At 62.5% G+C, this 12,432-nt stretch overlaps 2 protein-coding genes across 3 annotated transcripts; one reads left to right on the top strand and one right to left on the bottom strand.

Annotated features, from left to right (window-relative positions):
- Positions 1-140: 140 nt before the first annotated feature.
- On the bottom strand, positions 141-9,500 carry TEPSIN (TEPSIN adaptor related protein complex 4 accessory protein). Of its 2 annotated transcripts, XM_039859583.1 has the most exons (13): positions 9,283-9,493; positions 8,442-8,514; positions 8,125-8,216; positions 7,946-8,039; positions 6,247-6,314; positions 6,016-6,091; positions 5,847-5,918; positions 4,847-5,050; positions 3,836-4,007; positions 3,610-3,723; positions 3,417-3,495; positions 3,149-3,283; positions 141-2,136 (listed from the first exon to the last, which is right to left on the bottom strand). In XM_039859583.1, exons 1-13 carry the CDS (start codon positions 9,328-9,330, stop codon positions 1,591-1,593), a joined length of 1,773 nt encoding a protein of 590 aa, XP_039715517.1. In that variant the 5' UTR covers positions 9,331-9,493; the 3' UTR covers positions 141-1,590. The 2 variants fall into 2 exon arrangements, with proteins under 2 accessions (XP_039715517.1, XP_039715518.1); XM_039859584.1 differs by lacking the exon at positions 3,149-3,283 and having other exon boundaries at positions 9,283-9,500.
- A 93-nt stretch (positions 9,501-9,593) lies between these two features.
- Positions 9,594-12,171, top strand: NDUFAF8 (NADH:ubiquinone oxidoreductase complex assembly factor 8). Its single transcript, XM_039859587.1, has 3 exons — positions 9,594-9,752; positions 9,903-10,013; positions 11,829-12,171. The coding sequence occupies exons 1-3, from the start codon at positions 9,669-9,671 to the stop codon at positions 11,949-11,951; spliced, it is 318 nt and encodes a 105-aa protein (XP_039715521.1). The 5' UTR covers positions 9,594-9,668; the 3' UTR covers positions 11,952-12,171.
- Positions 12,172-12,432: the final 261 nt, after the last annotated feature.

Raw genomic sequence — 12,432 nt, 5'->3', positions numbered from 1 at the left:
ATAATCTAAACTTCCACCTTAAAGAGACTGGAAAAAGAAATATAAACCCAATGCAAAAGAAAATAATAAAGACCAGAAATCAGTGAAAAAGAAAACAAAAGCTGTACAGAAATAAAACTAGAAGTTAGTTCTTGGAAAAGATCGATGTTAATAAACTACTTAGAGTAACCAAAAAAAAGAGAGGGAAAGAATTCTCAATACCAGAAATAAAAGATAAAATATTACAGACCATATATAAATTAAAAGGCTTAAGGTATGCTACAAACAACTCTATAGCTGCATTTGACTTTCATGAAAGACCAATTTCTTAAAAGACCCAAATTACTGAAACAAAGAAATATATCATGCAGATAAACCTCTCTCTACCTAAGAAATTGAAATTCATAGCTGAAAACCTTGTAATTAAGAAAATTACAGGACCAGATAGTATCGCTGGGGAGTTCTTTGAAACATTTAAGGCATAATATCTACCCTTTCTGTTAGAAGCCCTCTAAGTGTACCCCTTATTCATGCTATTTTCATTTACACACACACATGAAAGGCACATAGTGCAGCGCTGAGACAAGTGTTTATTTAGGAAGTGTCCCAGATCCTCCCAGAGGGACAGAGTTTCCTTGTGAGGCCACCTTGTGCAGTCTGCAGGAAGCCGTTATGGCAGAAGCAGCCACCACGGTCACACAGGGAGCTGACGCTCACCAGGGCCTCATCCTGAGGACCCAGGTGCGTGGCTGCATGTGTCCCCGTGCAGAGGGAGGGATGAGCTCGAAAAACAAAGACCCAAGCAGTGGTTCCTAATCCACACAAGAGCAAAGCAGGCAGGGGTTTTCCCAGGGGAGCCTGCTGTCAGCATTTCAAAGGCACTGCTACCTGCCTGTCCTCGGCCATAGGAATTCAAAGCCAAACAGCCAGCTCTGGCGGGAAGAGGGGGAGAACCAAGGTGGCCCTAAGGTTCTCTTCTCTGGGCTGTTGGCCACAGATGGTCAGCCTGGGCTGTCTGCAGATGGGCCCTCTCCCCTGCCTCCCAGCACTGCCCCCCGAGAGGAGCTGGTGCCCTCCTGTGCTGTGCCTGTGAACTTGGGGCAGTTCCGGGGGGCATCTGGTCTCTGGGCTGTTGTCAGGCCTCCCCTCCTGTCCTGCCCCTCCAGGCAGGCCACGCCGCACCTTCTGCCCCACTGAGGGGCCCGATGGGGTTTGCAGATGGGACCAGTGTGCTCGTCTCGCTGGGCCAGATGGCTGTGAAGCAAGAGGCCCATAGCCCAGGGCCCACCAGCTGCCAATCTCAACAAGAGCTCAGCTCCTGATTCTGCGCCATCCTGCCCTCTCTGTGAGTCCTGCGGGCTGCCCAGGCAGGCTGCTCCCCGGCCACCACACCCACGAGGAGGGCTGTCCTGGTTCTGGCCATGTCGTGAGCTATTCTCACGGGTCTTCCAGGATGAGCTTGCCTGGCTGGGCGGCTCCCTGCACCAAGGTCCCGGGGTGAGGGGAAGACTGACTGTAGATACCCCAGGGGCTGTGGGTAGAGGGGATCGCACAGCGTCAGCTGGTCCTGGGAGTCACAGGGTACTCTGCGTGCGGCCCAGGCCCACATGATCATGAGTTTAAAAATGCAAAAGCTGACGGCTCTGAGCTAAAAGGCTCCTTGGCTGCCACTCTCTGTGACAACGTCCAGGGGACCTGGGGAGGCTCTTCTGTAGCAATCCCAGCCCCCACCAGGCGGGGGCAGGCCACCAGCTCCATACCAGCAAACAAGGAGTGGTGGCTGCTGGTCACTGGGCTCCATGGGCAGTTGCTGGGGCCTGGGCCAAGCTCTGGCCCTGTGTCTGGGGTGTCCGGGCTGGGAAGAGTCTGCTCAGATCCAGCCCCCGGCTCTCTGGAACCTGCCAGTCCGGTCTCGGCCTCCCTGGTGTCTCCAGGGCCTGGGACGGGAGACCCATCCAGCGGACAAGGGGGTGCAGAGCCCTCAGATAAGAACAGGGTCGAACTCAGAGGCTGCAGGAATGCCTGGCCCCCAGCGAAAGGCACAGCATCGGTCAGCAGGTCAGATGAGCCTGTGCGAGCAGCTGCCGGGCCGGGCTCAGCCAGGGGCCGCCGGGCAGACGGCCGCTGTCGGCAGGAGGCTTCAAAGTGCCTTAGGATCTGAGTGGTGGAAGAAGGGGAAATCCGTGAGGGCCCCATGCTCCTTGGGCATCATGGGGGCCCCATGCTCCTTGGGCATCATGGGGGCACACCTCTCCCCACGGCCCTCCTCAAGGCCGCTGCCCAGGGCAGGGCCAGCTAGAGGTTGGAGCAGGCCACTTGTCTGCTCACAAGTGGTCTTGTCACTGTCATCTCACTAACTAGAAGGCCACTGCTTAAACAGCGGTCACACCACGTGTGCCACCAGACGCCTGCATACTGCTCTCCCACCTGTCACATATACAGTGTGTTCCCTGCCATGAAACCTGCTGTGTACAGGGCCAGCACTGGGAGAGGCAGCCACACAGAGGGACCCGGTGTGCCTTGAGCCTACGCTTTTTAGAAATGCCACTGTGACACGCCCCTATGGTGTGTGCCTTGCTTGTCGTGGACCCACTGACACTCTGACAAAGGACAATTACAGACCGGTGACTAAAGGCCTGAATTTTCAGTGGCCACAGAGGAAATGGGAAGCAGCCGAGGGATGGCCACAAGCAGTGGAGGCACAGGGGCCCAGCTGTGGGAAGAGGCCACAGCCTGGGGACGCTCCATGCGGCACCCCAGGGGACCTTTGCACAGCTTAGGCATTAGCGAGAAGGGTGCCATTTCTGCCCTCCAGGAGCTGGGGACCTGGGGGCCAAGCGCAGATCCATAAGCTGTGACACGGGCTAAAGACCAGTGGGATAAATCCATCTAAGCAGTCAAGGAGGGCTTCCTGCAAGAAGCTACACAAGTCAAGCTGTGTGGGAAAGGAAGCTGCCCGCAGAGAGGGGCTGCTGGGCAGTACGGCGGGCCAGCTTGGGGTCCAGGACCAGAAGGGCCAGCGGGTCTGGAAAGCCCCGGGCAGACGTGAGGCGAGGCTCTGCCTGCTGTTCCAAGGGCAGCACAGGACAGGCACAAGAGGGGCGTGTTTGGGGAAGGCTGGTGGGACAGGGTGTCCCCGCACCCACTCCGGGCCCCAGCTGCTGCCCACCTTGGCGGCCTTGTGGGTCACGGGCCCGGGGCTGCCTGCGCTGAGATCCTGCAGCCGCGGCCGGGCGAGGAGCAAGATGTGCTCTTGGGGGAGCAGGTCCGTGCACCCCAGGGCGGCGATGGCACCCAGGGCTCTCTGCGGGGCAGTCGGAGATCAGTGGTCCACCCCAGGCAGGAGGCCCATCTGACTGTCCCCTGGGGCAGCCCCACTGGAACCCTGTGCTCATCCCGCCTCCCATCGGTGTCCCCCAGAGCCCCGAGCCCCTCACCAGCTGCTCGCATGCGCTGGGCGCACCCAGGTGGCGGATCAGCAACTCCAGCACCGCCTCGCAGTTGAGCAGTCCGCACCTGCGGGAAGGGGCACCTGGGCACCTGGGCAGGGCAGGCGGCCCAGCCTTTCCATCGGCAAGCAAGGGGGGCGGGAGGGCGGGGATGGGGGGTGAGAGTTGGTGGGGGGCTCACTCTTTGATGAAGTGCTGCGCCTCCTCTTGGCTCAGAAAGGCCCGTGGCCCCTGTGTCACCGACTGGACCAGGCTCAGCTCCTGCTGGCAATCACTCAGGGTCATGGCCTCGACCCTGTCGGGAGGCACGTGGGCATCAGGGCACGGTGGCTCAGGGCAGAGGGTGGGCGAGGCCCTTCCACATCACACCCTGGAGGACAGGGAGGGGCCCTGAGGCGCTTGCTCACCTCTCTGCCAGGTCACTGGGTGCCCGGCTAGCCCCCGAGGGGCTGTCGCTGCCCGACCGACTGCCAGAGTCCGAGGCCTTGCTCCGGCTGTTCTGCGAGGAGCTCTGAGAGCCTGGGCTGCTCTCCTGCTCCTCCCAGCCCCCGCCGGCCTGCCCCGGCTGGTGCCTCATGGCTGGAAGAAACAGCAACCAGGGGTGAGACCTGGGGGCCGCAAACTGGACCGGGGCACGAGGAAGGGAGGGCGGGAGGCTGGGTCCCGAGATGCGGACGGGGTGGCCGCTGGGCTCCAGCTCCAGAACCACCAGGATGAGGAGACCGGGGCAGAGTGGGGTGCACCCGCACACGGGGCAGGGTGGGGACGGTGGCACAGGCACAGCTGGCCCGGGGCCCAACTCAGGGACGCACAGTGACACCAGAGGCCATATAGAGCGGCCAGCCTAGGCAGCGAGGCAGGGCCAGCACAGCAGCTCCCAAAGCTTGGGGACACCTGTACCCCTAGTCACAGTGCACTATTCTTTAATCCGCCTGTCACTAGCCGCTGGCCTTCCCCACCAGGACGTACATGCCATGAAGGCCAGCCCTGCCGAGGGCCCGGATGGCAGAACCACCCGGGTGAACGGACGGGAGATGGGGAGGGGTGGGGCTGCTCCTCAAGGAACGGTTGGCAGTGTCCGGACACATCACGAGGACACCGCCAAGAGACAGAATCGGTCTGTGCAAAGCCACCGCAGAGGCCACAAGGAACACGTGTGGCACTGGTGGCTGGCTCCGCAGGCTTCCTGCGTGGCCCCTCAGTAACTGAGTGTGTCAAGGTGGCGCTTGCAACCCCCGAGGGCGCCCCCGTCTTCCTCCTCCTTTCTGGGCCCTCAACTGGAACCAGGGTTCTTATTGGTCAGAGGCCTGGTCACGTGCTGCAACCCCAACCTTGGCAGGTGACAGGAAGGAGCTCAAGTGCCCCTCTAGGCCCTAGGAGGGGAAAGCCGACCCCATGAGAGAAGTCCGGCCTGATACCTCGGGCTCCTGGGACGGCTCCAGGGGGCGGGTTTCCAGGAGTAGGGTGGCCAAGGCTGGCTGAAGGCGTCACGGCAGCCTGGTAGGCATCACCCTGCAGCAAGGGCCCCTGGGTGTCACGGGTCCCAGGCCCAGGGCGCACGGCGTTGGCCACCACCTCTGCAGCCTTCTGGATGGTGGAGAGAAAGGCTTCGCCCGCAGAGCCTGTGCCAGAGGACCAGGAGATGGCACCAGCCCCCTGGGGCTGACCCCACGTTCCCCCAGGACGAGGCGCCCACACTGCCCCCTGCTCAAGGCTTGCAGGAGCAGGGCACGAGCTGTAGGCAGAGCAGAGGCCATGTGGCGGGAGCCTGGGCCCTTCCAGAAGCTTCCCGCGAAACCCACTTCAGTGCACTTGCAGGCCCGATGGACCTCATGGCAGAGCTCAGCCACCTCCGAGCAAGGGGCCTCCTGAGGGCCTTGTCCAGACAAGCGGGCAGGGGGCTCTCCATGAGTGCAGACGGGTGAACCAGCCATCAGCCCCAATGGAAGACCTGGCCAGGCCCTAGTGGCACAGCCACTTGAGGACACAGTGCTTCAGGAGCGGAGTGGGGTGGGACAAGCCGTGACCAGTATGGTCGGCACAGCAGCTGGACTTGGCCCAGAGAGCCCACGTGAGCCTCACACGCACTCCCAGCAGACTGGGCTGGCGCTGTCCACTTGTCATGACTGGCCACTCTTGCTCTAAGTTACCTCTGTCACAGCCAGCCCTCGCCCTCTACCCTTGGCCCTTCGAAGGACCCAGGGGCTGGGGGCCAGAGCTGGGGACTGACCCTCGTCTGGGTTTCCTGCAGGTTGGTTAAGTGGACTCAGCTGTGCCTGCCCTGCCCTCCCACAGACCCAGGCAAAGACAATGGCAGAGTGGTCAACACATGGGCCCCGGGCTCTGGCCCCAGGGCCCTCCAGACCCTTGGCCAGGCAAGCAGCCTGCCCCCACCCCACGAGCCCGCGCAGCACTCACCTGTGTGGCCCTGACTCCTGCTGTAGCCGAAGCCCTGGAGAGCGCTCTGGGGCCTGGACTGGGAGCCCATGCCTGCGGGAGGGCCGCGTCAGCAGCACGCACGCTGCCCACCCCGACCCCACGCCCCCGGGGTGGGTGCCCCGCTACGGAGCCGGACTCGGTTACGTACCTGCTGCAGGCAGCGCCCTGGAGGGCTGGGAGGGAGGCGGAGGGGGCATGTCCGAGAACAGGGCGCTGCCCAAGTCCTAGACGGAAGAGGGGGCGCTCAATGTCGCTCCAGGTCGGTCTGTCTACCTCTCCCCCCACGCCCGCCCCTGCCACTTCTCTCTGAAGAGCACACGCGAGGGCTCTGGCCCCACAGCAGCTGTGGTCGCAGGGGCGACCTGGGTCCTAGGCTTACCTGGGCAGCCGCCCGCACCTTCTGGTACAAGCTGCTCCCGTGGAGGGGATCCGGGGGTCCAGTGAAAGCTGCAGGGAGGGGCAGGGAGGGGCAGCGTCAGAGCCCCCCCAGGCCCCCAGCACGGCCAGCTCCCCGCACCTCCAGTCAGGGTGCGCCTCCTGAGATGGAGTCTGGCCCTAAGCCCCGTATAGCATCACTTTCAGGTCAAACCCCCTTCTGTGCCTCAGCCCTGGGGGAGCCCCACTTCCCAGAGCACCTCTGCTCCTGGCACAAAGCCTGAGGGGCCTCAGATCCCCCTCCTCCAGGCCCCGCCATCCCCAGGCTGGGGGAGGCTGGGCCACCACAGCCCCCACCTCACCCGCACTGGCAGACGGGGATCTGACCTCCAGAAGTGACCACGGTGCCTCCCCTCCCCCTGCCCACTGCAGTCTCCCGACTTCCGGCGTCGGCCACCTAACCGCCTCCCCTTCTCTGCTCTCCACCCAGCGGTCACACAAACAGCGTCCCGTCCACGTCGAAACCTTCAGAGGTTCGCAGGGACCCGAGAAAAAACCCAAGTTCCTCTTCACGGCGTGAGAGGCTCCCTGGGCCCCAGCCCTAGCTCCGCCGTGCCAGGCGCCCCACTCAGAGAGCTTCAGCTGCCCCAGGGCCTGGCAAACGCTGGGCCCCATCGCTGCAGGTGGCCCCCTCCGCCTCGTCCCAAGAGCAGGCACCCCTGGTTTCCTTGTCACAAACACGCATCACTTGAAGCCTTCGGAGTTGGCTTCGCCCCTGCGGCCAGCCCCGCAGCCTGGTCCAGCCAGGACAGGCCGCCAGAGGACAGGCCACCAGAGGCTGAGCGACGCAGTGGGCAGCGACCGCCTCCCTGCTGTCCCAACCGCGGCCCCACTTTCCCCACAAGGCCTGAGACTCACGCTACAGGAGACCCACGCGGTGGCCCAGACGCTCGGCCGGCCCTCTAGTGTGAGCGCGGCATCCTCTGCGTGCCCCTCCTGGCCCAGCACCACCCTCGCCTCGCTCGAGCCCCTCGGCCATCGCCCTGGGGGCCGTGCTCAGAGCACACAGGCCAAAAAATGACTGCAGGCCTCTGACAAGCTACGGCTGCTGCGGGTCGCCCACAGTGGGTGGTGTCACCGGCGAGAGGCTCTCCTCGGGCTGCCCGCTCAGGGCCGGGGCAGGGCTGAGCCTCTCGCCCCTGGAGAGGAAGACCTCAGGCCACATGCCCACCAGTCCTCGTTAGCCAGAAAGACGCACAACGTCCCCCGCCTGGATCACGACAGGCCAGAGTCCCCTCTCCCAACGCCTCCCAGCCCAGCCCCCACAGCCCTTCCCAGAGCTGAAGGCTCAATAGTGCTCTTTCCTTCTCGGGTCTGAGGAGCAGCCCTCGGGAGGTGGAGCCCATGGCGCAGGAGAGTGATGCAGACACTCGTTGTGCACCTACTGTGTGCCAAGCCCTGGGAGAGATGGGAAAGGTCTGGCGGCCACAGACAGAAATAGTAGCTATGCACCAGCGCAGCACACACAGCAACGCGGCAGAAGGCGCTGAAGGAGCAGGGCTGGACAAAGCTGGCCGCAGGAGAGGTGGCCGGCCGGGCGGGGGGCCCGGGCGAGGAGCGTGGGTGAGCGTGCGCTGGTGAGGTGCGGGCACGTTAAGGGGTTCTGGCTGCAACCGGGCCTGGCTGCCCCCCACGGCCCGTACCTGCCGCCTCCTGGATCAAGGCGGGGTTGCGCTTCAGGATGAGCAGGAAGGACGGGGAGCCGTGAGTGCACAGGTAGAGCAGGATCTTCAGCACCTGGGGGGACAGTCACATGGGTTCCCTCAGCCCGCACACCTCCCTCTCGCCTCAGCACCATGGGCAGGAACTCGGCCGGCCTCACCTTGAGCTTCACGCGGCCAGAGCCGCTGTGCAGGCGGTCCAGGAGGTACTCCAGGAGGCAGTGGCTGCTGCCCGGGGACTCGTGGGAGATCTCTGGGGGGCTCGGGTTAGGGAAGGCCTCGCTGCCACTGAACTTGGTGCACCCGCCCCAGGCCCTGGTTTCAGAAGCGTCAGGCTCCTAAAATGATCTGAGCCCTGTGTCATCGGTACTGTGGCTTTCAGAACCCGCCCACAGCTGGTTACTATGTGAAGGCGCCACAAAACCCCTTAAGGACAGGAGAGCCCCAGGGTCCCTGCATGTGGACACAGGAAGGATACTGGCGATCTCTTCAAACAGATAGCCAGGACACGGGATGTCGTCATCTGATGTTCCCTTCAGGAGAACTGGGAGCTGAAAGGTAGCAAGAGACCCGCCCATGAGTGACTGTGGTACCTGGGAAAGGACCACAGCCACCAAGGGGCCGGTCATTCTTGAGGGGCTGTCAGAGTCCTAGCTTTGGGAGAACCCGTGTCCGTGTCTCACTGGCGAGGGCGCCCAGAGAGGGCAGCAATGGTGCCACCAGCCTGCAGGAGCCTCCCAGTCTCTGGGGCGATAGGACCCTGCCCTCCAGCACTCACACCGCAGCGCCTCCGTTTTTCACGGGAGCCCTCTCTCCTCTCGCCTTCCCCTTAACCGCCCCAGTCTCCTGGCACCGACGGGAAGGGAGCCCAAGCCTCCCGCGGCAGGCAGCGTCGCCGGCGGTTTCTCCCGCTTCCCAGACTAGGGTCCGGCTGTTTATCCCGAACACGGTTCTCTATGTTTCTATTTCTGTAAAGCTGCATTCAGCGGAGACAGAAAACAGAGATTCGCGTCCCACAGCTCTTTCCCTATTCGGATTCTGTTCAAGGGCAGGACTGGCCCGTGTGGCCCTGACGCAGGGTTGGCCTGACCTGCCCGCTCCACGTACACGGGGTGGGCTCGCCCAGCCTTGGGAGGGGGCGATGGGGAAAGGGGGCCGGAGGGGCCGGGAGGGTCAGAGCGGAGAGAAGGCGGTCAGAAGGGGATGCCCGGGAGGAGCCGAAGCGCAGTGACCCCGCTGGGCCCACGGAGGTGGGCGGCACTGGTCCCGGCCGAGCCTGCGGAGACGGCGCGCAGCAGGGCCAGACCGCCCGCACTCACTCGATGCAAGAAGCTCAGGCGGTCTCGCAGCTGTGGAGCGGCCGCCATGATGCCGGTCACCTTCCAGCCCCGCCCCGCTTCCGCCAGGCCCACGGCCCCTCCAATCACCGCGCAGGCCTGGCCCCGTTGGCCAATCGCTCGCGTAGGGCGGGCCCTGAGGGTAACTTCGGTAAACAATTTGTACGAGAACCAATCCGAAGTCCCAGGACAAAGACAGACAAGCCTTCGAATCAATTGCAGGGCTCTATGAGAGCGGGGTTGAAGCCTAGCCAATTCGAAAGCGCAGGAAAGGTTATGGGCGGAAGCGTAAGCCTATCAAGTTGTTGGGCGCCGGAAGAGGCCGAACCTAAGATGGCGGTGCCCAAGGGTGCCGGGAAGAACGGCTCATGTCGGGGAACGGAGCGGTGTGGGGGCGCGTGCGAAGTCGTCTCCGCGCCTTCCCCGAGCGCCTGGCGGCCTGTGGGGCCGAGGTGAGCAGCCGTCGGGCGGGGCAGTACCTACAGGGCAGGAAGGGCCGCGCGGGGGCGAGCAGCGGGGCGCTGGCTGGGGGCAGGGCGGCTCTAGGTGACCGGCGGGTGCTGCGGCCGCCGCGACCCTCGCCCGCCCCGCCCCGTCCCCAGGCCGCGGCCTACGGCAGGTGCGTGCAGGCGTCCATGGCCCCGGGCGGCCGCCTGAGGAAGGATCTGTGCGCGCAGGAGTTCCAGGCCCTGCGGAGTTGCTTCGCCGCCGCGGTAAGTGGGCGCCCCCACCCCGACCCACCTCCCAGCCCCGTCTCGGGGAAGGGACCCGCTGGCCTTCTTTCCTTTCTCCTGCGTTCGGTGTTGGGTGCTCGCTGGTTCTTCAGACCCACCAGTCCGCGTGACGCCCGCCGCTACGGAGCTAGTGCCTGACCGGTGGGGGGACACCAGCCTCATCATGACGATGGTGACAGAGGTGATCGTATGCATGAAAGCGCATTCTAACTCCCTGTGGTGCTGTCGCCTGGGGGAAATGCCCAATACAACCCCAACGCAGGACTCCAAGGCGCCGCAGCACCCACCACATCTTAGCGTCATTGGTGGTCACGACCCCGCAGTATGTACGGTTTCAACCGTTGGTCCATCTAGCACATACTGAGGGGCTTCCAGGCGCCCCAACTTACCCCACATTTTACAGAGAGGAAAAGGAGCGCCCGAAGGTCGTCCATGTATCCTGGCTTCGTCCCCATAACCAAGCTTAGGACAGGTTGAGAAGTCGTCCAGCCCAGCCATGGTGCTAGCGGGTTTTCACGGGCAGGACAGTGGACTGGACTGTGATGGAACAGTCTTTCTGCGCTTGATTCTGGGCTCAGTTCTGCCTACAGTAGGCAACAGGAAGTCCCTTCTGTTTCTGAGCCACCGCATTTCCTGATTCCTCTGATCAAAAGCAAAGCCAGTGAAAGGCAGGTAAAGAATTAGTATTGGGTTTACATGTTTTCATAAAGGACTTGGAGAAACTGAGTCAGAGGCGCAGATGTGACCCGAAGTGGGAGTTCCACACAGCTGGAGGAGGGGCTGCCTGCCCTGAGGCTTTAATGGCAAGGGTCTTGGGCTAGTACCGAAGGTGTCACCACCCTAGGTACCCCTGACTCAGTGGGTCTGGGGTGGGTTGTGATGGCGGAGGTCAGCTTGGCAGCATTTGGGGTCTGCGGCAGTTTTCTGCTGTTCCAGGGTCACCCAAAGCAGAATGGCTGAGGATGTGGACACCTGCTTCTCCAACTCAAGAAAATAGCTCCCATATCCACTTTTCCAAGGGCTCGGAACTCTTTGCACCTTCGTGGCAGTTAGTATGGCCGAGGCATGCCATCCTGCCTCACCAGTCAGCCCTTGTCACCACCTTCAGATCCACGTGGGCTATTCATCCGCGACTGCACTTGTTCCTTGGACTTGTTCCTGCCTCTTGGTGGCTTCTCTGCCGCTCTCCCCAAGGGTCGAGACACTCACTCTGTGGTTACTGGCTGGAAAAACTTACATGTGAGATGAAGGTCAGACGCTCCTAGCTACACACAGGTGTTTCTCCATCACCTGTTGCGCTTAGTCACGAGTTGCCTGTTACAGGCGTCTGGTTGCCTGACGTACACCTTACATTCCTTTTCCTCTATCGCATAAAGACCTTGCGCTCAGGAGCCCTGCGCTGCCTCACGTGCCACCGTTCACTGGATGACCTAAGTGCAGGCCCCGATACTTGAGTGCTTGTCAGCACGAGGGAGCATGCTGCTGAACCCGCTTTTTGTCCATTCTGCCTGGTGGGGGCCGCAGGACGGGGCAGAAAGGGCTCGGACTCCAGCTCCGCCCCGTGAGCCCTGTCCCTGACAAGCGTGTCAGCTTCTCGGACCTTAGTGCTTCCTCTGCGAGGTGCCTGGCAGGGGGACCTGGCTTTGAAGTGTGGGCACGCCTGTGCACTGACCAGCCGAGCCCAGAGCCAGGCTCTCTGTCAGGTGTTCGCTGGAAGATGGTATCTGGCAGGGTGGTTGTCTTAAAGCCCTAACTTCGAAGGACCCTATAATGACAAAATACTTTACCTTCCAGGCCAAGAAGACCCTGAACAGAGGCCATCAGGAGAGATGCCCACCGCAGCTCACGTCCATTTGCAGCTGGAGGGCACCGGGCCAGGCCCCTGGCGCTGATGGCCCCAAGGTGCAAACATCGTGAAACATCTAAAGCCCTTAAGGCGGAAGGGGCTGGACAGTTGGGGCGGGCCCTGGGTACAGGGGGAGCAGCCCGTAGTGTCGTGTGCACGAGGCCTGGGCTGGAAAGGGCGCCAGTGATGGAGAGCATGCGGATCTCGCACGGTCTGTTCTGCGCGCCGGGGTGCGCGCGGGCCGTGCCGCCTCCGGATTCTCACTTAAAGAATTCTCATGAAAAAACGTTAGCTGAATTTTGTAAAGCCTCTAGACGTAACTGCTGGTTTAGAGCAGGGGTGCCCAACCCTCACCTGCGGACTGGTACCGGTCCGTGGCCTGTTAGGAACCGGGCCGCACAGCAGGAGGTGAGCAGCAGGTGAGCAGCGAAGCGTCATCTGTGTTTGCAGCCGCCCCCCAGCGCCGGCATCACCGCCTCAGCTCCGCCTCAGATCATCAGGCGTTAGGTTCTCATGGGAGCACCGGTCCCTGGTGCCACCAAGGTTGGGGAC

Source organism: Pteropus medius, unplaced genomic scaffold (genome assembly GCF_902729225.1).
Source record: "Pteropus medius unplaced genomic scaffold, Ma_sr-lr_union100, whole genome shotgun sequence".
In the NCBI taxonomy this organism is placed as follows: domain Eukaryota; kingdom Metazoa; phylum Chordata; class Mammalia; order Chiroptera; family Pteropodidae; genus Pteropus; species Pteropus medius.
The sequence above is the reverse complement of the archived record's forward strand: the minus strand, read 5'-3'. Positions and strand labels throughout refer to the sequence as shown.

What these genes read in the sequence shown, in the direction of transcription:
- NDUFAF8 (XM_039859587.1), top strand. Translation starts at nt 9,669, where the DNA reads ATGTCGGGGAACGGAGCGGTGTGGGGGCGCGTGCGAAGTCGTCTCCGC. An exon ending in TGGCGGCCTGTGGGGCCGAG is followed by an intron (nt 9,753 to 9,902) that starts GTGAGCAGCCGT and finishes CCCCGTCCCCAG; the next exon opens with GCCGCGGCCTACGGCAGGTG. An exon ending in GGAGTTGCTTCGCCGCCGCG is followed by an intron (nt 10,014 to 11,828) that starts GTAAGTGGGCGC and finishes TTTACCTTCCAG; the next exon opens with GCCAAGAAGACCCTGAACAG.
- TEPSIN (XM_039859583.1), bottom strand. Translation starts at nt 9,330, where the DNA reads ATGGCGGCCGCTCCACAGCTGCGAGACCGCCTGAGCTTCTTGCATCGA. An exon ending in CTGGCCGCGTGAAGCTCAAG is followed by an intron (nt 8,040 to 8,124) that starts GTGAGGCCGGCC and finishes CTGTCCCCCCAG; the next exon opens with GTGCTGAAGATCCTGCTCTA. An exon ending in CCAGCGCATGCGAGCAGCTG is followed by an intron (nt 3,284 to 3,416) that starts GTGAGGGGCTCG and finishes ACTGCCCCGCAG; the next exon opens with AGAGCCCTGGGTGCCATCGC.